This window comes from Anarhichas minor, unplaced genomic scaffold (assembly GCF_050575085.1).
Source record: "Anarhichas minor isolate MPS153535 unplaced genomic scaffold, ASM5057508v1 ptg000028l, whole genome shotgun sequence".
NCBI classification, from domain to species: domain Eukaryota; kingdom Metazoa; phylum Chordata; class Actinopteri; order Perciformes; family Anarhichadidae; genus Anarhichas; species Anarhichas minor.
Genome location: NW_027466474.1, coordinates 5,852,904 through 5,876,217, shown reverse-complemented (window position 1 = coordinate 5,876,217; position 23,314 = coordinate 5,852,904). Strand labels below are relative to the sequence as shown.

The 23,314-nt window shown below is 40.6% G+C and overlaps 3 protein-coding genes across 4 annotated transcripts; all 3 read right to left on the bottom strand.

The window, feature by feature from the left end:
- Window positions 1-730: 730 nt before the first annotated feature.
- On the bottom strand, window positions 731-11,358 carry LOC142962838 (uncharacterized). Of its 2 annotated transcripts, none has more exons than XM_076103497.1 (16): window positions 11,022-11,358; window positions 10,425-10,527; window positions 8,878-9,091; window positions 8,477-8,616; window positions 7,408-7,582; window positions 7,200-7,252; window positions 6,073-6,266; window positions 5,853-5,963; window positions 5,601-5,726; window positions 5,325-5,423; window positions 5,071-5,229; window positions 3,501-4,074; window positions 2,044-2,107; window positions 1,769-1,947; window positions 1,596-1,684; window positions 731-1,477 (listed from the first exon to the last, which is right to left on the bottom strand). In XM_076103497.1, the coding sequence occupies exons 1-16, from the start codon at window positions 11,208-11,210 to the stop codon at window positions 1,379-1,381; spliced, it is 2,568 nt and encodes an 855-aa protein (XP_075959612.1). In that variant the 5' UTR covers window positions 11,211-11,358; the 3' UTR covers window positions 731-1,378. The 2 variants fall into 2 exon arrangements, with proteins under 2 accessions (XP_075959612.1, XP_075959613.1); XM_076103498.1 differs by having other exon boundaries at window positions 7,206-7,252.
- Window positions 11,359-14,782: 3,424 nt separating this feature from the next.
- slc25a5 (solute carrier family 25 member 5) lies at window positions 14,783-17,425 on the bottom strand. The gene is made up of 4 exons (XM_076103365.1): window positions 16,712-17,425; window positions 15,536-16,022; window positions 15,294-15,434; window positions 14,783-15,193 (listed from the first exon to the last, which is right to left on the bottom strand). The coding sequence occupies exons 1-4, from the start codon at window positions 16,820-16,822 to the stop codon at window positions 15,036-15,038; spliced, it is 897 nt and encodes a 298-aa protein (XP_075959480.1). The 5' UTR covers window positions 16,823-17,425; the 3' UTR covers window positions 14,783-15,035.
- Window positions 17,426-17,538: 113 nt separating this feature from the next.
- slc25a43 (solute carrier family 25 member 43) lies at window positions 17,539-23,299 on the bottom strand. Its single transcript, XM_076103364.1, has 5 exons — window positions 22,872-23,299; window positions 21,085-21,326; window positions 20,770-20,942; window positions 18,777-18,911; window positions 17,539-18,274 (listed from the first exon to the last, which is right to left on the bottom strand). Exons 1-5 carry the CDS (start codon window positions 23,141-23,143, stop codon window positions 18,062-18,064), a joined length of 1,035 nt encoding a protein of 344 aa, XP_075959479.1. The 5' UTR covers window positions 23,144-23,299; the 3' UTR covers window positions 17,539-18,061.
- Window positions 23,300-23,314: the final 15 nt, after the last annotated feature.

The window sequence follows — 23,314 nt, the reverse complement described above, 5'->3', positions numbered from 1 at the left end:
GGAATAAACTGTTTATATTTACAGCTGTGACATGGCCTACACATCCTTTACCTTTGGTCTAACTGTTGATATCTAAACTTTTTTAAATTTGTAATCACGGTCATTCACTTTGCTGTCCAATACCGTTTACACAGATTCAGTTGCTTGCAATAAAAACCTGTCTCCATCTGCTGTTTTCAACCTTTATTGTATTTAGTAGAAAGAGGTCCTTTTAGTGGCTTTTCTGGGACTCTCAATCACACTGTTCATCGGTAAAGTCAAGGATCTGCAGTTCCATAACAACTAGTGGATGGACTCCATCTCCATGAGGTCCTATTGAAAGCACCAGAATAGGCACTATATGGACCTTGTGGTGAGCTTTTCTCAACTGCTGCTTACAGGGTCAAGAATCAACTTTGACCCTGGGTTTGAACAATGTTTAGACAACCAAAATATATGAGGATGAAGTCTGGCAAGAGGTTTTTAAAGCACAGACTACACGCTCACCTGCACATTAACATTTTAATCATGAATTAGTCATTTTTGATAATCTCCTTCCTGTGAACTGGAGCAGGATAATCCTGTAATTAATTATCTTACATTTACATAATGAAATAGCATGAGCATTTGAGACCGCATTTCCATTATGCCCTATATTTCTTTCTAGTATATTTTAAATCAGCATAATTTGTATTGTTCTGTAAATGTATTTGCATCTTAATCCAGTAGAAAAAATGTAAATGCTTGCATATTATAACATTAAAATATTTTTATTAAAGTAATTCTTTTTAATACATCATGAACTTGTTTTCCTCGGCTGAATTGTCTTCTACGCCAATATTGTTCAAAGCAAATAAGAGTCTTAACTCACTTAAATACATAAAGCCAGAAATATAACCAGAAAAAACTTTATTAAAGTATTTTATAAAAAAAAAAAAAAAGTAAAGTTATTTACAGTTTCCTTTGATAGATTAAGTTGATTGGTAATTTTAAGATATTCAATTACATAAAACTTTAGGTAAAAATAATTCAGAAAACAAACACTCACCATACAAAAGTGCTCAAAGTGACAAAATATTTTTGAAAATGTAAAAATAAAATGTTTAAATCAAGATGTGAACGGTGCAATCCAAAATGTAAATATTAACATTGTTTTCTCCTTTTCACAATATGCAAAGCTGGCTATAAAAATATAATGTTTCTGATTTCACACATTTAAATTCAACTTACAAGAATGTTCACACGTTTGATTTTTGAGGTAAAAATGACAGAAATGTTTGACAGTGATACAGGAATGGTCACAAATATTTTAAGGCATTTTAAGATGTCTAATAAATAATTTGATGTTCTAATACAATGTGCGAGAGTACCATTAAAAACACAGTCAAGGATTCACAGATCAGTTGGCGGAGTTGTTCACTTTCGATAGGACAGCGGCGCTCACATTTAGGGAATTCTCATCGGGGAGAAATTCCCTCAGTAGGAATGACAGAAGCATCTGTTATGAAAGATAAAACACAATCACAACAAGGTTTGTATATTCACGTTGAATAAAATGTGAAAATTGGATGCAACAAACGAGGGATGGTGACAGAAAGTAAATGTTGAAAACTCACATAGACCAGCATTTTGTTTTCTTTACTGTTCTGAAAAAGATTAAAAACCATCTCCACGTCTGTCTTCTTCAGGACAAGATAGTTTGAACCTACAGAGAAATTGAATTTAGATGGATTATCAACTGCCAGAAACGGGTAGATATTTCCCACCGGTGCAGAGAGGCGTCACCTACATCTGCCGTTGATTATGTTTTGCGCCCTTTCCCTCGTCTCGTTCTTCTGCTCGTCAGTGCGAGGAACATGAGGAACTGCTCGTTGAAAATCTGGCCACTGTTTGTTCCGCATGGTGTTAATCAATGCGGCCATCTGCAACTCTGTCGGGTTCAACTTGTTGAGGAAAGAATTCACTTTTCTGGGGAAGAATACAACCAAAAGTCACTCCTATAGACAAGGATCCAAGTGAGCTATAAAACTCTGGAAAGGGTTTGAGAGTCAGCAACAAACTCACTTTTTCAAGATGGGCATAACGGGTTTCAAAATGGCATCAAATATGTTGATGAGGATGGAGTTTCCTGTTAAGACAGACGGACAGAGTATTAGGTTGATCTTTGACAACATCCTAACAAATGGACCATTTCAGTGTTTTTGAATGTTGAAGCTCACAAAGCTCTGTAGCTGCAGAGTTGGGCGTGTTCTCCCTCATCCAAATCAGCCCTCTAAGGTAAGAGGGTGCTGTGTGTTAGTGAAGCTCTTGCCCTCTGCCTCAGAGGCAAATTCAATGGACTTGACTTGGCTTGTTAATTCGCCGCAATTTGGGCATTGTTGGATCTTTTTTTTTTTACATACCAGTGTCAATGTAAGTAAGTCAGTAAAAACAGATAAATGCTGGTTTAACAAGACTACCAACGATTATCTATAGCTTATCAAATGATTCGACCGTTATCACTTTCTTCATACCTCCCAGTGAGCCACTGGTTTTGGTTTATTTTCAGTACAATGTAAAAAAAATAGTCTGAAATTTGCTTGAGATATCTAGCCATTTGGTTTGTCACGGTTTCACTATTGTTTCATGCTGGTGAAGCTGGTGAATCATTTAGTAAACCAAACATCAAAACCTTTGATTCGTTTTAGTATTTTAGAGATCCTACAACCTGCATCTACAAACCTGTCAGTGCATTCAATTATAGAAATATAATGATCTTTTCCCTCACATCAATGTTTGTTTATAGTCGTCTTCTGTCAAACCTGGATTGTTGGAGCTCATCAGAAGCACATGAATGCAACCCTCCAAAAGACTAATAACAGTCCACACTTTCACCTTAAAATGCCACATAATGATTAATACAATGTTTACTGTAAAGGATTACCTTTGTCAGGCGAGTGTCAGACATCTACAGGTTGAATTTCTTTTAGTGCTGAAATCAACTAAGACAACTGGCTGTCTAGACTTCAGGAAACATGCTTTAATCCATCTAAAAAGCTGGAATATGCTTGTAAGAGCCACAACATATATTAGTTAATTGTGATTTTGGGAATATTAATCATTTAATTTCTGAATTACGCTCATTGTGCAGGAACTAAAGATATGTAAAACATATTGAAAAGCATTTATGTTAATGATTGACACTCCCTTTTTTCCTGATTTAATGACGTCATGACGGCAGCCGGTGCAAAACCCGAAGCGCTGCATTAGACACGGGAGCATATAGTCTTTCTACCGTGTGACAGAATATATTTTTTGTGTATTTAGTTTACGCTTTGTTGCGTAAAATAAAGACAAAACGAAAAGAGTTAAACGATCTCCTGTCATTCATGTAAGGAAATGAAGTAAATGTGTCTGCAGCTCATTTGCGGCAACACCGACGGAACGCCGCTACAATGCTTTAAAACAACCTACAAAATCCAAAAACACTGGTGTGATCCTAAAGTTATTAATGCTGTGAACGATAAAAACATTGAACAAACCAGATATTTCTTTCAGCAGATCAAATATGGCTTTGGTTGCCTTCTGACACTGGGAGTCCTCCCCTCTTGATGAAGTGCCCTGGTCCTTCCCTTTTGTCTTGATGGCTCCACTGGACACCTTAAAACTCATTTTATCTGACCTTGCACTGAAATGAAGTGCCCTCCCCTGCAAGTCCCCATTCTGGCAGCTGTGTGGCGAAGAGTCTGACTCAAGTGGGTCTTCGTCACTGGTGTTTTTTGTCGAGACCAGAGACTCTTGTGACCTGGATCGGGTCAGTCCTTTGAAAATCATTTTAAAGGGAGAGGTTAAAGGATTATCAGAGTCCTCCGGTTTGTCTTGGGAACAGTTTCCGTTCGAAGAGTCAGAGTGAACAAAAGAGGGAGAGTCTGCTTCTACAAGCCATTCTGGAGGAGAACCATGTTTGGAGACAACAATAGTTGGGATTGAAGCACCGTCAACTTCACTGCCTTCCTCAGTAAAGGCATCAGGGTTTTCTAAAGGCAGAGCTGTCGATTCTGGATGGGGAGATGGTTTTATGATTTCTTTAGGGGCTTCTGTTTGAGGGCTCGAGCTCTGCGGAGGAAAGCAAAGAAATCAAGTTGTGACAGCTGACCCAGAGGGAGCTGCCGTTATGGTACAGAGGACACCAGCAGCTAAACTAATCCATACGTCGGTTCAGCAAGACTTTAAAAAGGTGCACTTTAAAAAAGGCACATAAAGTAAATTTACTATTTACAAGGAGTACTACACAGCACAGTGATGTCAGCTTCAAACGTCATGTTTTTTTACAGAAAGCCTGTGTTGAACAAGTGACGCAGAGTTTGAAATGTCTATCCCCCCTATCATGAAGAACGGGGGGGCTGCGGACGAAAAGTCAAAAATGTCGTCCTATGACTTTCCATAAACACTGTTCCTTGACCTCAATGGAAAACATCATGAGGTCATTGAAAGATGTGACGGAGAATTCATAAGGATTTAGGAAAAAACTAACGCAGTGCTATAGAACCAGACCGTTTTCGGTTTTTTAAAGCGACTCCTTTAAAACGTATAGAAAATGAGTAATGACAAACTCAATGCTGTACAATTCAATTAAGAATTATTCTTGCCCAAACCAGAGTCACACCTCCAAGAACTATGTTTTCAACTGACGGCGGATGTTAATGGCGGCAGAATGGTGTGTCGCTTTAAATGTTGCTGCTGCAAAGAATTATGGGATGGCATTATCTCCTTATCTTTCATAAAGGAAACAAGCAGTCAGACAAGTCAAAAGAAGTATGTGCACACAACCATGGGAAATATGTCAAAGCTGAACCAGGGTCTGTAAACTGAAGGATGTTTACACTGGACAGTTTGAGTAATGAATTTACCATTTGTCTCTCTTCTCTCTCTTGGGAGTTAGTTTGAACCCCGTCTGATCGTCTCACTTGTTCTTGTTCCACGAGACGTGAATATTTTTAGCATTCACAGATTTCAGAAAAAGCTCAATCTTTCCATGACCGAAAGGAATAAATGTACAAAAGTAAACCCATGGTTGCAGTGAACCAGATCATTCTTTCAGTGAACCTTTACCTCCTCTTCCTCTTGACCTGGAGTCAGGAAGTAAGCCAAGCCGCTCAGAAGGCCCCACACGCCTCCTTTATGTTCCTCCTCATTCAGCAGTTTGTCAAGAGGGCAGAGGAACTGGAAAACCGGTTGAGTGGGGCCGATGAGATTATCAGAAACTAACTCCTGGGAAAGAAAAAAATAACAAAATGTTGAGTCACGGAAGTTATGATTTAAGTGTTTATCTGTCAGCAAATCTAGAACTTTCTGCTATCTTTTACCTGCAGAAAGTGCTCCACTGATGCTTTGGCTTCTTCTTGGACCTCACCGTTGACCTCCGACTCCTCAAGCACCAGGATTGTGGGCAGGCTGGTTGAGTCCTGAAAAAAAAAAAAAAAAAAAACATTTTTGTTTTGATGACAAGAAAGCCTCAAGACCTAATGTGTACCTAATAAAATGAGTGTATATCAGATGTGATTTGGATCAGTTAAAAGCAGAAAATTGTATATAAAACAAGAAAATAAAACACAAATCATGTCTTTCCATCGGCCATTTACCTGCCATCTGTTGCGGAAGTATACAACATCCATGTAGGTCTTCCTGATGTCCCACTGTAGGTTCTCAGGGCTTCCCTTCTCCTCCAGGTGAACGGTGAAGATTAGCTCCTCATCCTCCCAGTCGGCCTACAACACAGTGGACTCGGGCTCAAACATTTACAAACCGTCCAAGGACAAGCTTTTACCGAGCTTCAGCAGACAGATAACAAGCCTGTAGGACATTCCACACCGTCGCCTGTATTTATAACTCACATGAGGAATGCCGACAGCCCAGCAGCCAATGCGCCACATCTCATATGAAAGCTTGAATTCCATCATCTCCTCTTGCACACTTGTCAAGTAGTCTTCCAGATCACTGTCCTCCTGATGGTGTTTGGCCAAAAAACAAAAAAAGCGACAATGAATCCGTCACGTTTCACAAATTGTCATCTTGGCAGTTTCATACATTGCGTTGTATGTGCAGCGGACTCACCCCGTCAAAGTCCTGCTGGATGTGAATGAAGCCCTCCCTGCTGCTGACATCGTCCTCGCTGGACCTGTCTCTCTGGACCCACATGAGCCTCCGCTCCTGCTCCTGCTCCATCTTCTTCTTCTTCATCTTCCTCTTTCCCTTCTTACACTTCAGCTTGTCCACAAATTTAGATAATCCTTCTTTTAACTTGTTAGCTGGAAATGAAAACAACCACATGATAAAAGTCAGAGACATTTCCACATCTTGTGTTAACAGTATTTTACCTTTTTCTATTTTTTAACCGTCTCTTATACCTTTTTATACCACAGCACTGAAGAAGCACAATGTCCTTGTCTGATATACGGAGTACTGAACATGGAGAGAATAGCAATGCATTTTACTTTGACCTCAAAAACACTGACTGTAAACCTGCATTTGTCTTTCTGCACTGTGATGAAGTGTAGCAACTTTCTAGCCTCACTACAGTTGGAAATATCATGAAAAAAAACTATTCACCAGATTTATTAGGCATGTGAGCATAACTAGCAATCACACGTTTAATGTTATAATCAATACGACGGCCTGATAATGACAAATATGCCATCGGATTTAAATAATTCTTACAGATTATGACAATTAGTTGTTTATTGTTTCAGAATATACGATGTGATGATTGCAGAAAATACACATTTGTCACATCTCAGGGTTCATTATCATGGCATAATCCAGTCTTATTTAGTCATCATCACTGTTGGGTTGTTTGCAAAACAAAGATAGAAGATGCTTGAAGACAACACAGAAGTGATTTGGCATTCATCTCAGCGTTTGTGTAATTGTCCGTACCGACAAACAAACAAACAAGAAACAGGGGATTAATTACGCACTGAAAGGCAGGCTGGTTGAGAAAAGTATGTCACGTAGCAGACAACACATTGCTATTCATCAAACGGTCGTACAATACGTTATGCAAGCAAAGGTTTCTGTTCTCTAAACACCCACAAGCTACTCCATCCGTGTCTCTCAAGTCTTCATTAACTTAATCTGAAATGTTTTCACACTCAAAGCTGAAAACCAGGTCACAATCACATCCTGTAGGTTTAAGTATCAAACAGCCTTTTAATCACAACAACTCAAATAACAAAACGCACCTTTACATTTGGTTTTGATCCTGGTGGTTGAAATCCCTGCTCCCTCTAAGCTCCTAGAAATAAAAAATAAAAATAGAAAAAAAAGCCATCAAACACAACCAGGTCAGTTCCAGTTTCCAAACACAGAAGGTGGCTCTCACAGCCGTTGCTTTGAGGCTCACTACAACGACGTGGAGCCAGCGGGGCGCAAAAGATGACAGCCACTCACTCTTCCCTGCCCTCGGCCTCGCCTTCGCCCTCCTGTGAAGCCACAGAGGTTTGATCCGGGTCTGATCCACAAAGCTCCTCCTCACAGCCTTTGGGGGTCACGCTGTCCAGCTGGCTCACCACCAGCTGGTTCAAGTTGTCGGGGTCCGACAGCCATGTCACCAACAGACCCAGCCCTGAAGAAAACAGCCAACACACTTCATCCTACAAGTTCTGTTCATCAGGACATAAACACACTCAAATTACATCCAACCATATTAACAGACTGTAATGAGTCACGTTTATAAAGAGAACCACAATGGTTATCCTATGACTTTGTTATCCTTAACATGTTATGTATGATCTGTTATATAGAGTCTTCTTAACACAGCTGCACAATCAGTGATAATTGATTTCTTAATGGAAGCTGCTGGTTAACAGCCAGCTTGTCTCTGTACAAGGATAACAAAATCCAAATACCAGCACCTCTAAAGCTCACACATTTACATAGTGGAACTTGTTCGTTAAATTCGTACACGAAGAAAGTACTCTTATTTCCCAAAATGTCAAAGTATTACTATAAATTTGGCATATCAGCCCCCTTGAAACGTTTATGTGGAATAATAGATCACAATATTCGGGAAAAATCTGGATCATCATTTTTACTGTGACAGCGAAGAAGCCCTGTATAATTTCCCACTTGTTCCAAATTATTGCAAACACTTAATTATGTATCTATGTATGAACAACGCTATTTACTTATTATTTAATGAGCCGTTTCTAGCTGCCAAGATGAAGACGTGCAGATAAAGTTTTAACTACAGCCGTCAAAATCACTTATTTTAACTGAGCCACATGCATAATTGTAAAAAAAACTCCCATGAGATAAAAAACGTTATCTGCTTCTAAAGAAAATGAGAAAACCCGAAAAGGGAAGTGGTGATTCACTGCAGAAGTGCATGTCCTCAGTTCTACAACGCCACTGACAATAAGGAATTACATATGATTCACACTTGTAAAAGAAGTGGAGGGAGGCCTAGCTCTTACGTAAGAGCGTATTCCCGCAGAAAGAGAATTTAACGCGTTCTTACCCCTTACAGCAATAATCTCGTTTAAGGCACAGCGGTTGACCTCTGCATCCCTGAGAGATTCGGGGAAAAGGTTACGGACTAGAGTCTCAGAAAACCTTCGGAGAACTGCGATCTCTGCTCTGGAGCTGAACAAGAGCTTTCTGAAACAGAACGAGAGGCGATCATTACAGTAAGTATGCTGGATCGTAGACGTTTATCGCCACTGTGTGACAATCACTTGACCTAAATCTGCAACACCATTCAGCACAAAAACAACCACTAGGATGTCACTGCAGGTATGATCTTGTAAAAATGTAAATTATTCATAGGTTGTAAAAAAAATATGGAGGTATTTATAGAGTTCAGACACTTAATGGAGAGTAACTGAAGCTACATGAATTCTAGAAAAATAAAAGTTTCACCCGTCAGACTGCTTCGCATTATGCAAGTGCTGGGTCAAAATACGAACGCAGCCCACGACCGCCTGGCGAACATCAAAGTCTTTGGCTCTCTCAATGATGCGGTCGATTATGAAGTCGAACTCCCTGCTGAGCACCTGGTGCAGAGGCTGTTGCTCGCGTGGCTCGGGGACGCCGTACCAAGGCAGGACCAGCTGGGCGTAGGCGCACTCGAACACTGAGGACAGCAGGCACAAAAAGGGAAATTCACATTCACACCGAACTCCTACGCTCTCCTCCAGAACATCAAACCCGAGGAGCGACTTTAAAGCTCGTTTGGTGAAATTCAAGCTGTGTTTTTCTATTTAACACTTGGGTGCAGAGCTCCTGTCCAAACAATTCAATTCAAAACGCAGCACAAATGTGACAGGATTTCCCTCTGAACCTGATGACGACGGGTCCCTCTGGAAAGCATGTGTTATTTACAGCAACATAATGTTATTTATATATCATGTAGAGAAAACTGGAAAGCGCTGACGTGGGGCTTTCACACAGGGTCTTATTTATGTGTGTAGACCATGGACTATGAATTATTCATATTTTCAATGAGTTAGAGGCATACATTGAGTCAATGAAAAAAACAAAATCACTACATGTAAATGTGTTATAGTTATACGTCTTACATATTATATATAATATTTGTGTGTATAAAAAGTGCAACAACATTCTTTACAGCCACAAACTGTTCTATAATCATATTTGGAGTGATTAAGATTAAAGATGTGTACATTTACATAAGAGCCTGTGAATTTTTTCACTTGTTTTGTGTGAATAAACTACACAGGCAGCTTTATACTTTGTTCAGTTGACAAAATGAGAAGAAAGACTCCGACCGAGTTTGTGTAAGGAGAGTTTGAAAGGTGCAAAGACAAAAGAAAGACTTCATAGTGAGGCGTAATGAACCATAATCATACTAGACTCTAGAGGGAACTGGAAAAATGAAGAGCTTTCATGACCAAATTATTGCAAAAAGCTTATTTTACTTTCTCAGTTCCACAGTTGTTCAAGGTCTGACTTGAGCCGAGACAGATTTTAAATGTAGAAGACATGCAATGCAAGGAAACTGAGCTCAGAGCTGTGATACCAATCTTACAGCCTGACACAAACAATATAAAACATGCAGCACAAATAGACACAAAGCAAACACTGCTGCTGCTGAGGCATGAAAACCAGTTATCTTATTTCCTGCTTAATGTATCTCAGCCAACCCATCTATTGAGAGGGTGTGTTCTTCATCTCTTTCTTGCATTTGTAAGCCCCTCCTCGCGTCATGTAACACGAGACCCAGCCGCAGCTGCGTCTATGCAAAACTGTCCTTTTCAACCGTGTCAAGTCAAAACAGACGTAGCATTTGCTGGCAAAACACCCTAAAGTCAAGAGCACAACCTTGACCTTTTTTTTTTTAAAACATTCGCTCAGATCTTCATAAGAAGTGTTTTCTGAACCATAAAGTCAGATGTGTTCATGCCACTTAAAAACATGTTTGTTCTGCTGCGTGAGACATGCCTCACCTTGCTGTAGAGACGTCTTCACATGTGGATACTGAGACTCTTCAGCCTGCTGGCTGCTTTCTGCGTCTTTCAAGTCACCAGACAACTCTCCCTCCACCGGTTTCTGGAAAACACAGAAGTATTGAGCCACATGCCAGGTATCGATGAGATTCTGAGAAAACTTTAGCATCCATAAGTGCTGAGCTCTGGGTGACAGTGAGATTAGTGATGAGTGAAAACAAGTTATGCAGGCCTCAGTACGCAAAAAAAAAAAACGCACCTCGGGCTATGGATGAGAACACTTCAATATTAGAGTACTTTTATTAATCTCACAGCTCAGCTATTAGTGTAACCTGGCCTGAAAACTGTGGAGACAAGTTAGATAAAGGCATCCTAATTTACATATTATCATTATTACATTAATTAACAGACTTATTCCATTCATTTAAGCAGATAATGCATTTTAAAGTGGCATCATATGATCTAATAATGCATCTCACGCTCACATATCTAATATTTAACTCATGAAAACATGACTCCGTTTTGATTATGCAACCACACTCATAAGAGAAACCATTTCCTGCAATAACAGACAAAGCAACAACAAAGTATGTATACCTGCGGAGACTTTCCATTCGTCTCTTCGTCAGTTTGAGTGCCGCTCTCTCGTCCACTGTGAACGAGCAACAGTGGAGTAACGAAACAAAAGAGGAGACATGCACCGTACAGTGTCAGTGTGCGGCCGTAGTCTGAAAAATACCACACCAAGCCGAGAGTTACGGCGATGGAGAGGCGCAACAGAGACATCTTCTTTTCTTACACGAGGCTCTTTCTGCTCGCGTCTCTCGCTTTGAGCTGGTGTGTGTTGCCCATAACCAGACCCGGTTTGTGCGTTCACATCTTTAGCACCGAGACCAAGCCGCTGTTTTCCTCGAAACAGAAACTAACACGGCGGAAAAAAAAAGAGCCAACTTTATTAAACAGGTCGGAGCTGTGATTGGCTGAAGGAAATTCCCGCGTGCCTGTTGTTGATTATGACAAGATGCCATCTAGAGGTTACTGTGAAAAAGTGGTCACATCTATCTATCTATCTATCTATCTATCTATATCCACCCACCATGTATTATTATATTGATTCAACAGAGTGTAAGTATCCCTCTGGTGTAGCTGGTTAAAGAGTATTTACTCGTTTACATACCTCGTCGTGAGGGGATTAATGGGGTACAAAAACAAAAAAATAAACAATATTGCTACAAAAATGTCTGTAATCTTTGTTTTTGACTTCATAGCTATTACTTTTTCTAGTAGTGTTTTTTTCTCTTACTATATTTAAATGTCATGCACCAAAACACCAAGGCAAATTCATTGGATGTGAAGACCTACCTGTGATGTCTGATTGTGATTTAAGGTAAACATAGTAATACAAATGCCACAAGGTGGCGCTAACACTGCTCTTCTACTAAACAACAAACAAGAATGAAGAAGCGAGAAAACAGTGTTTGATTTTTACAATGAATTCGATGACACTTAAGCTACTAAAAGGCATCATGTTACTGCCTGACATTCAAAAATCCTACTGCCTTTAAACTGCACAGATAAATCATCTAACTGTGTCTATTCCTCATGAGTGGAAATCACTGATGTCATGACCTGGTGGATTTATGACGTAATTCCGTCAACAGCTGACATTACGCAACAATCTGCTTGACAGAAGGCTTTTAATGTGAAGGGCTGAAGCTCCACTGATTCATAGACCTCCACGTGGACACACACTGACTATGAAGCCCCTTGTAAGTGGTTGACTATGTGATAAGTTATTTTAATCAAGTACGACTACCCTACTTATGTACAATATACTTCTACTTTACTTGTTATTTCATATTTAGAGGGAAATACTGTTCCTTTTACTTGATTTTTTTTGACAGTTATTGTTAAATTAAGATTTTGCATATAAAATAAAAATGATTTTATTATTTTAAAAAAACATTAAGATGATGAACATTGCTTTCCTAACTTTGTCAAACAAAATGTAACACAACTAGATACATATATGTAGCCTACTGAATTGTTATTTATTAAAATGTCCGACACCAAATTGGTCTATTGTCACGATACTCAATCCATTTATTTGAGTCAGTATTGGACCGATATCAGTATCTGTATCAGTGAAACTCAAGCTTACACGTTTACTTTAATGGCTTTATTAATCTGAATGTTTTTCACCATGTTAATTTGGAAATTAAACTCTCCTTGACCTCAATCTTTGAGGCGAGTGTGCCCTTTTAAAATCAGTACTGTGTGTCACACTTTTTGTCTTGGTCTACACATGTTTTCAAGGAGAAGTGCCGACTTATTTAAAATTGTGACGTAACAATCTGAAGGGAGATCTCGCAGAGACTCAAAACAATGCATAAACACAACATGATTTCAGAAGTTATTGCCTCTAAATACTGAGAAATATTATTCAAGCAAACATTTGAGATCATTGCAGCGTACCAGCAGAATGAAAGCACACTGAAAGGACGACACTTGTGTCCCCGACTTGACCTCGAGGTGGCACGGCGTATCTAAAGCCACACAGACAGACAGTGTGTAAATGGCTGTGATCCCTGTGGCTTCTGATTCACTAATCCTTGTTAAAGTTGTAATGGAGCAGCTGTAGAAAGAGACTACCTGCTGAGACGGCCTTTTGGGGATTGAGTGGTCAAAACAGTATTAAAACTCATTTCATTGGGTTTGTGGTTACGTCCAAGACTTTCTGAATCCCTGAAAGGAGATTAGACAACGTCCAGCTGCGTAAATCATGTAATCTGATAGTGTTGCTAAAATTAAACTGTCCTCCATTCAAGATCAGTCTGGGTTGAGTGTCCAAGACACAGTGATTGTGTTTACACACTACTTACAAAGCCGGGTGCTTTTGAAGTTCACAGGATGACCACATTCATCTCACTGTATCAGAATAAATTGTTATTTTTTCTGCCATTTTACTGTAGTAGAGTAAATCTAATCAAATATCACACTAAATACAGGGAGAAAGATTCATTTGTATTGTCGTAATCCTTTTGGACATTTCATTTGATCCATACAGTAAGTGAAGAGTCACGTCGAAAAAAAATACAAGACAGAATTAAACTTTTGATGAACTGCAAGAGTGAATAATAGTTCAGCTGGTCGAATATTGTAGGCCCCAATATAACTTATTCCCATAGACTCCATTTATGTAGTCACACTTTCAATAAAAGTAATTACAGATGCAGTGACTGAACACTCAGAGGATTTCTGTGAGGTTCAAAGTCGGCAGCAGACACAAAACTTGGCGGTACTGCCATTTTTTCAAGTCATTACTAATAAGAATGTCGGATACGTATGTTTAATAGCTTCATTATTGAAACAGCGTGTTCATTTTTTTTTAAAATCCTGAAATGGATAGATAATACTCCAAGGGGGCAGCAGCTCTGTAATTGGTGAATTGTAATAGCTGAAGACTGATCAAAGCTGCCAAGTGTCGCAGAGTGACAGTCTGTTAGTGAGATATCAACGTTTACAGATGGTATGTGCACCGCTGCAGATGCTTGAGATGTCGATGTGGAGAGTTCTGCTGATACAACTGTCCCATATTCAGACAGCGATCACTCCGACAAAGATTACAACCTGTGTCATTTGAAGGACCAGTACACACCTTGGCTATAGAGACGCCACGAAGTACACAATGTCCTGCATCTTTACAGCTGATAAGATCATGTATCAGGACGAACTCAATGTGTGGCAATCCCTAAAAATACACACCAACACTAGCCTAAAATCTATCTAGGTGCCCTTTGCCCCATTTTCTGTAATACATAGACAGAATTGAGTTTTTGTGCACTTTAACTGATCACATGACCAGGATATTATATAACTGGAACAGGTGTGTGACACTGGGGAACGGTCAAACAGCTCAAGGTTAAAGTCATCAGGTCACACCAGTTGGAGTCAGAAGAGACTTGGCAGGAGATAAAAGTATATTTAGAAGGTTGCATTAATCCACTTGGCGACAGGTAATCCTGGCCACTTTTTCCGCAGGAAGTCGCTTGTGCAAAAATTCTGCTGAACTAGCAATATATGTGAAATGCACTATAGGTAAGACTTCTGACAAATCATTTTTTCCATAAGCATGCCTTGGATGATATATCGTCAGCAGGTCAACTTTCTCAGCTGATTTTGGCCCGCCCCCAACTACAACCTGGGAGACCGCTGCAGCTCTAAGCTTACATTTCACACAGCATGCTGCCAAATGGCTTCCTGAAGCGACACAACTGAGACGCTCAGTCACTACTGGTACCCTTCATACATGACACTACGTCACAAAGCCAGGCAGGAGATTCACTTGGTAGGTTGCGTTTATTTATTTATTTTTAGGCAAGGTTCCTTTGTTCAGGGAATGACATTCTGGTGAGAGACAAAACAACAAAAGAAAAAAAAAAAAAAAAGCATGGGGCCAAGAGAAGAGCGCATAACAGATTCCCCCAGTGCAACTAGTAGAAAATACTAGTTGGTCCCTATAAATATAGTTTGGCATTTGAGTCCTTCCGAATATACAAGATATGTTACAGTTAAACGTCACAACATGAACAGTGGACATACAAAGACAACTTAGATGACTTTCTTGAGCTCATCATACAAGACAAGCACGAAGGCGCCTCCCATGCCTCTGAGCACGTTAGACAAGGCCCCCTTGAAGAAGGCCTTGGAGCCCTCTTCACGTAAGATCTTCTTCCAGCAGTCCATGGTGCCACTGTACATGATGTCGGCTGAGAGGGAAAACAGAATCACCAAAAGACGTCATGCCTTTATTCTACTAACACAGCAGAAAAAAACAGAAAGTTGTACTTTCTATGTTGTGCTTATTACCTCCTTTGCGTCCAGACTGCATCATCATACGACGACGGACAGTGTCGAAGGGATAGGACACAAGACCAGCGACCGCTGTCACCGACTGAGCGATCATCCAGCTGACCAAAATGGATGCGTTCTTGGGATCTGCGAGCATGCCTGTAAGAGAAATGTCAGTCAGGAAGGGTAACTAAAAGTCTCTAAAAGCCAGACACTGACATATACATCAAGCTTTGCTAAGCTTTTTGATGAAAACTTACCCTTTGCTGTGTCGTAGACGCCAAAGTAAGCCGCTCTGTAGATGATGATGCCCTGTACCGACACGCTGAAGCCCTGGTACAGACCCTTGATGCCATCAGACTTGGAGATCTTCATCAAGCAGTCTGCCAGGCCTTTGAACTCACGGCCCTGTCCGGTTTTGCCGACATCAGCAGCCAGACGTGTTCTGGCGAAGTCGAGGGGGTAGACGAAACAGAGTGACGTGGCTCCGGCGGCGCCACCGGACGCCAGGTTACCTGCAAAGTATCTCCAGAACTGCTTGTGCCTGTCCACCCCGTCGAGGAAAACCTTCTTGTACTTGTCCTTGAAAGCAAAGTTGAGGGCCTGAGTGGGGAAGTACCGGATGACGTTGGCCAGATTTCCTCTCCAGAACGAGTAGAAGCCCTGCTCTTTGGGGATACGGACGACGCAGTCGATGATGCCCTTGTACTGCTTGTCAACTGTGATCTGTTTGCTGGCATGTTGTACCTGTAATCGAAGGAGAGATCCAGCAGTTCATTAGCGATAACAAAAAGAAAGATATAAGCAGATCAAATATCACATGGCCCCATTTATACATCAGTGTGAATGATCCTTTAACCTGATCCTCTAACTTGTCTCATCATGACACCCACGTGACACCTTTGTATCCACGTGCCAGAGTACAACTCTGATGGCATCCATTCAACTATTCCCCAGCCCCTCCTGCGCGCTGAGCTCAGGCCCAGCGCAGCAGCGGAGTGTCACTATGGCGCAGACCTTGCTGTGACCTTGGTTGTGTGCTGTCCAGTCAAACTGAAGGCCTGTCATTGGGAGGAAGAGGACTTTTGAGCCGCTTAATCACAGTATACGGTCATGTCATGCCCTTTAAAGCGCACTGCATGTAAGCCAGCAGCTTGCTGGCCGGTGCATTACGCAACAGGTCTGATGCGCCTCGCTTTATGCTCATTCCTCTCATTATGCTCATTCCATCTGCGCCTGCAGCGATCTCCGACACAGCTTCTACTCTCAACAGTATGACGTTTACCGCAACACATCACTACATCTAGTTAGATTCACCCTCCATCCCGCACGGAAAAAAAACAAAAACGCCGCAAATGAACGACGCCAGTTTTGAGTTGCACAGCTGACAGCGACTAATTTAAAGTGCCATGAGAAATAAAGATGTTGACACTCACTTGGAGAAGAAGCTTGACTCTCTCAATGGGGGCTACAGCTGTTTTGGAGATGGCAGCGCTGATACCACCAGCCAAGAAGTCCTTGGCGAAGGAAATAGCGGTCTCATTCATCTTCAGATGTTGTCGGACACCGTCCCGTCACTTCGTCAGTGGGGTTGAAATGGCCGACTCCAATCCAGAAGAGAGGGGATTTAAGAAGACTGAGCTCGAAGGAGACCGTGAACTTCCGACTCTTGTGTCTGATTGGTCGGCTGTGGGGGATATGGGCGGGGTTAACTGATGTCCTTTGATTCAGATTTGGCGCTCTCTCTCATCACTAAAGTAAACTCTAAAAAGACCAAAAAGTTTAAGTTGTATAGACTTTGTGATCATCAGCAGAACTGTTAAGTTGTTTTTGAGTTTTCTGAATGAGATTGGGATCAAAGTAAGATGTCAGTTTGAAGCAGCTGAGGCCTGGAGGCTATGGTGGATAAAGGTCATCCCATCTGTTAATGTCCCTTGGCTGTCACTCAGTTTCCCACAGTGGAGGAGGACATGATTGAAACAACCGACTGATTCAATCATAACTAAACTATCCAGTCAGACTGATTGAAGCGTTGCCTGTTATTATATATTATCACTAAACAAAAGGACATTCATTGGAACCAAGTTGCACGAACAGCAGAGTGAAGACATTGAGCTGCATTTTAACTATAAGACAAAAAATGGAGTCATTCACTGAAGCACATGTCAGAAATAAAGAAATATATATATAAGCCAGAGAGAGATATTATAAAAATAAAATTGTAAAAAAATATCCAAAAACATACAAAAGAACACTTCAAATGTTAACGTGAGAAAGGTTTAATGTTTTAAACATTTCTTCCATCACAATCCATGTTAGCACATTTACATGACTGATCGTAACCTACTCAAACTTATGAAGTATCAACATTTTTTACATTCATTGCACATTAAAAATGATAATCTATCACACAAGTAGAGTAACAGAGCTTTTGCAACTCATTTGGATAAACTACAGTATGGCACTATTTGATGTCACTAACAAAAATAAGACCCAAAATAAATAGCTAATGCTTAAGGAACATAATATTTGGTTAAAAACAGTCATGGAGACACATGAAGGGTAAATGAACAATTAATAAACAGCTGACACTGTCGGATAAAATGAAAAGGTTTCTGAAAGAGGTAGACTGTTGCTGACTGGACATAATGTAAATGCATGTTAGCACCTTCTATGAAGACATGGAGCCTAAAATGTTATGGAATTATTACAGACGTAAGCCTCTGAAGTATTTCATTTTACTGTTCAAGTGTGGTCATCAGTCAGACATCTTCTCATGTGAAGTTTCACCAGCGGTTTCCGAGAGACGACTCCCCCGACCCGAAGCTCCTGTTTTTCAGGTAGCGCTTCGCCTCCAGCAGCTCGGACGGCCCGAGGCTCTGGTCGACGCCGGGTGCAAGTCTGTAGCTCAGCGGCGAGACGATGTAGCCGTTGCGGTAAAGGCAGACCTGCTTACACATCTCGAAGCAGGTGAAAAGAAGGCCGAAGTAGGGAACAATCTGAGAGGGGAGGACACAGAGATGAGTGTGGTGCCAAACACCAAATGGACCATAAATCCACACAGAGATGGCTGTGGTTTGATTTGATTATCACCTAAAGTGTGCTTAATGTGTCTTCAACTCAGTTTCATTCAGGGTGACATTATGGTAAAAAAGCAGCTCGTGACAAGGCCTCACATTTGTAAAACAGCATCCAACTATCATGACATTTGCAGCTGAAATAGGAGAGTGGAGCATGCTGTTCTTGAGAGAGAATTTGCTCACCTTGCTCGTGCACATTCACGCTAGGATTTACACACCGACCATTGCTTTCCATGCTCCCCCCTCCCCACCCTCACTCTCCCTTTTGCGTAGGAATTAGCTGACAACTCCGTCATAAAGTCACTCACGTTCCCGAGGAGTTATTTCAGTTCGAAGTAGACCAGTGCTCGATCCTTGTGATTGATAGAGTACAATATGGCTGGGATATAAATAATAATCATATATATGAGAGGAACTGTACCTTTATTGTGTTGGCAGTGAGGCCATTCCACAGTGAGAGGATGCCCTTGCTTTTTACAACCTGCACGAAACAGTCAATCATTCCACTGAAATGGACGTCGACTCCCCCAAAATGGGGAAGACGGCCACTCTGCGCCTGAGAAAAGAATGAAAGAGAAAATGAACAGCAGTGAATCACCCAGATGCCATTATGCGTCTGTAAAGTAATAACCAGAAAGGTCAAGAGAATCATGACAAGACACATAGAATTTATTGCAAATTTGGGGGAAGATTTAATGGTTAATTAAGTTATAGGCAGGTATATCAGCAGCGGTTTCATAATATTCTTTGCAATGAAGGGCAGTATATTAAAGTTCACCACACTCAAACTGTGTGAGACAGTCGCACTGCTTCACGTGTGTGAACCACGACAACAACTCTACAGACTGTCGTGTGACAGAGGAAATGTATTTTTAGAACAGGGGTCATCACCTTCATTCCTCCAAGGGTCAGAACACGTATAAGTAGACACTGTTGAGGTTGGACTTTCACTTTTTAAGCCAAATCAGCCGGTCATTGTTGACTATTTTCATATTCTTACACAATTATTTTTATAAGCTTATATCAGTGTTTAAAAAAACAACTATGATAAAATGTGTTGGTAAATCATTCCCAATAAAATAATTACCATCTCAATTGTTTCAGTAGTTGCTTCTATACAGGAAGCAACGAATGCTGGATATCCTAAATAGAAGAACACATTTTCTGAATTTGTTAATATTGTGCCGCCAGTCGACAATCACTGCTTTAGAAGTTTGAAGGTTCCCGAGGGAACACGCAGCCATACGGGCATTAGACTGTTCAAACAGCTTCTTCTGTCGAGGAAACATTAGACTAATCGGTAAGTAAACCAATACGCATCTTCTGCAAACATCCTCAGCTGTTTTCCTATCATCTCTTCTCTGTCTGCTTTTTATTAATGTTTAACTCTGAGACATAGACGAGAGCTGAATCCTCCAGTTAAATCGTTATGTAAGGCGTCTCTTTATGGTTGTGATGGTTTAGTGCAGTGGACATACACAACTCTCACTTTGCCCGCTGTCTGATAGTGACCGGCTATCTTTAGAGAACGTATCTATAGCTTCTGCAGACCCGGGACACATTTGCATTCCCAGCTGCTGGTGAACCTTGTGATTGCTAATAATAGGATGATAAAACCGGATGTAGTATTATTGTTCCCCGTGTGTCCTCCCCAACGTACAGAAGATATCTCAAGCATCATTTCAGAGGAAAGTGTGTCTTCCTGTGACAACGGTGTTTTTATAAACACATATGATAAATGTCCTGACTTTATAAATAGTCATAGGTTCAACTTTTTTTTTTTTTTTTTTTTTTTAAACATACTACTAAGAATATTTGGATTTAAGAATTTAAAATAACAATTTAAATGTACCGTGTTTGAAAACATTGAGTGACCAAGAAAGGCTAAACTTAATATATGTACACGCAGACCGCCCCCTTGTGGACTGAATGTGGTAATACAGCCAGAATACACGAGCTGAAATACAGTAAACTTGTTTTGTTTACAGTTAAATATAATATTATTTACGTATTTATTTATTTTAGGGTATGAATAACAAAATAATTATTCATAAAGAGTCATAGATAATACAGTTGAAGAGGATTAGTTGGTTTAATTAAGAGATCTATTAAAAATATTCCCAGTATTATCAATAAGGAGTCAAATAGTCATGAAGAGAGATATCTAGAAATCGTGCCAATTAATATTTAAAAAAACATGGCAAAAATGCTAAGTTGACCAAGAGTCTTATTACCATTAGTTGACTATCTGACTAAGAGTGTATTAATGTATTAATCCTCTATTTATATTCAATATTTAATTACTTTATTTTTCTTTATTTATTTAGTGTAGTTGATTTTAAATGGGTCTGTTTCAGTTCTTCTAAAAAGCACAACCTACAGTGAGAAAGTGAAGTGTTCTGCTGGTAAATTACCTGCATCTTCCGCTTTACAGTTTCAAACGGGTAGGAGAGGGTTTGGGCGACTCCCGCTGCGAGACAGCCATTAATGAAGTTCTGGAGGGGAGTGAAGCGAAAAGGAGGCTCCTGCCAGAGTTTGTCCAAGTTCATGTAAACTGCATAGCAACCGATAGAAAAGGGAAATGCACCTGTAGACGAATGACATGTGCTGTAAGTTACAGTAGAATGCATCATTCATGAAACGTGTGTTCAAATGGTGTTGAGACTGAAGAAAACTCTTCATCTGGAGGAACGGAAGTGCCTTTAATGCTGTGAATATGCAAAACACACCCAACAAAGTGAGAGAAAAGCCCCTGTAGAGAGCAGGCAGCCCTTCATTCCTGTAGATCTTTGAGAGGGTGTGAACTACGCCGATGTAGGTGGGCTGTCTGCAGCTCTGAACGATGAGCCTGGTTTCTGCCACCTCCAGAGGGTACGTCATCATGGCAGCAGCGAAGCCAGCCAGTCCGCCGGCGAATATGGCTCTCCACTGAGAGATGGAGCCCAGTTCATCCATGTGAAGGTGGACGATCCTGGACGGACGAAGTCAAAATGAATGACACTTCATTGCATGGATTGCATTGATTAGACAGTGAATGGTTCTTAAGTGCACTCATTCGGTCTTCGTTGCTTCATTTGTTGTCAGTGTTTCATTGTCATTTGAACATTAGAACAAGACTAGATTTTAAGATGTCACTTTGGGTTCAGGTAAAATGTGATGGGAATGTATCACCATTTAGACATTTTATTGACTGAATTAGTAATTAATTGCTTAAAAAAAAAAATAATTCATTACCAACAAACACACAAGCCGGTCATTAAAATAATGTTAAATTGTAGCCTATAGTTCAATGTAATTAAATCAATGTTCCTGCATCATGTCCATATTCTCACCTTTATGCGTTATATATGCAAATTACTTTAACTAGATGAGTCATGACATTGTTTCAGTAATAACAAACTAATATATTGTTACGTTCACGTTTCAGTCGCCTACATTACATAAAGGAGCAAATAAATAACTCAGGCCACGTGTGTGTGTGTGTGTGTGTGCACGTGTGTGTGTGACAAAGAGGAAATGGCTTTGTTTTCCTAGAACACTGTGTACAGTACAGGACTGTGGTTTGCAAGTCAGGATGCGGAGATATTTACATGCACCAGTGACCCGAGGCGGGGGGCGGGGGGATGCATACCACATACTGACTGCAGCAGCTTCACTAGTCAGTAAATATTTTTGACTTCCCGCTGCTTACTGCCCTGCATGTTCATGTGTCAGACATGTTACCGGCATGTTTGCCCTGTAGTTAACCGAGAGAATAAGTTGGCGGATGATATTTCCTTGTGTTTAGACTCACAGGCAACCGACCAACAGCCCAGAACTAAACGTTTTACTCCCTGGCAAATTTACAATCATAGAAGACAAATAAAGCCTGCAAATAATTTTCATTTCAGAAGCTGGAACCAGCTAATCCTTGGAATTTTTTCTGAAAATAATTACTTAAATAGTTTGTATACATATTGGGCTTATTTTAAAGACCAAATGTATTATTAATCGAGCAACAATTTGGCTAACTCATCATAAATAGTTACCAATTAAAAAAAAATCTGCTAATTGTTACAAACATGTTCCGATTGTTGGGAGTTGGACAACAAGACAACAGACCTCTGAGACAAAACCCAGGGTAAACCAACCCCTGTCTCTATAAATATCGACTGAGCAAATACAGCCTTCTGATTGGATGAAGAGAGAAGGTGCGACTCAGTACGGTAAAACCGGAAGTACGTCTTTAGCTGCTCGGATGAAAGTAAACAGATCTTTTAAACGAAACCTTTTACGTTATTACATCGTGTCAAACCATTAAAAATGAACGCAGTGATCACTCATTATTCTACTGACGTCTATGTGTCCTCTACTCTTTTCTTTTTATACAGCTCGCTCGCCACATAAAAGTTCAACGTCAGCTGACCAAGCAGGCTAACAAGTTAATTTAGCATAAACACTGAGCAAAACACCCACAAGCAACGCTTTAAGGTCGATACAACGTGCGGCAAAACAAAGTAGATCCGACTTTACTTACTTTCTGTATGTTGTGAGATGAACTGCGGTGTAGGGGAACAACCGCAGACAAGAGGCGAGATTTCCTTTCCAAAACCCACGAAGTCCCTCATTCTGGTAGATGAGGAGAAAACTTTGCCAGAAACCCCTCTTACAGTGAAAAGTGCCCACCTGGCTCTTGATTTTAACCACCTCCAAGGGCGACGTGACGGTTTTACTGAAAATCCCGGCGAAACCGACGCACACAAAGCTCTGAGAACTCGTCAGTCTGTCATCTTTTTTAACCGAGGCCATCACTGTTGGGCCCCTCTGCTTCCTGCGATGAGTCCAGTCTTATTCAAAGGTCAAGAGATGATTTCTTTATGCTGGTTAGACATCTAACTGTAGAAGCCGAGAAGGTGTCCGTCTCCTGCCCCGACCAGCGGTGTTGTGGTACAGAACACGTCACTCTGACCGGTGCTGGAG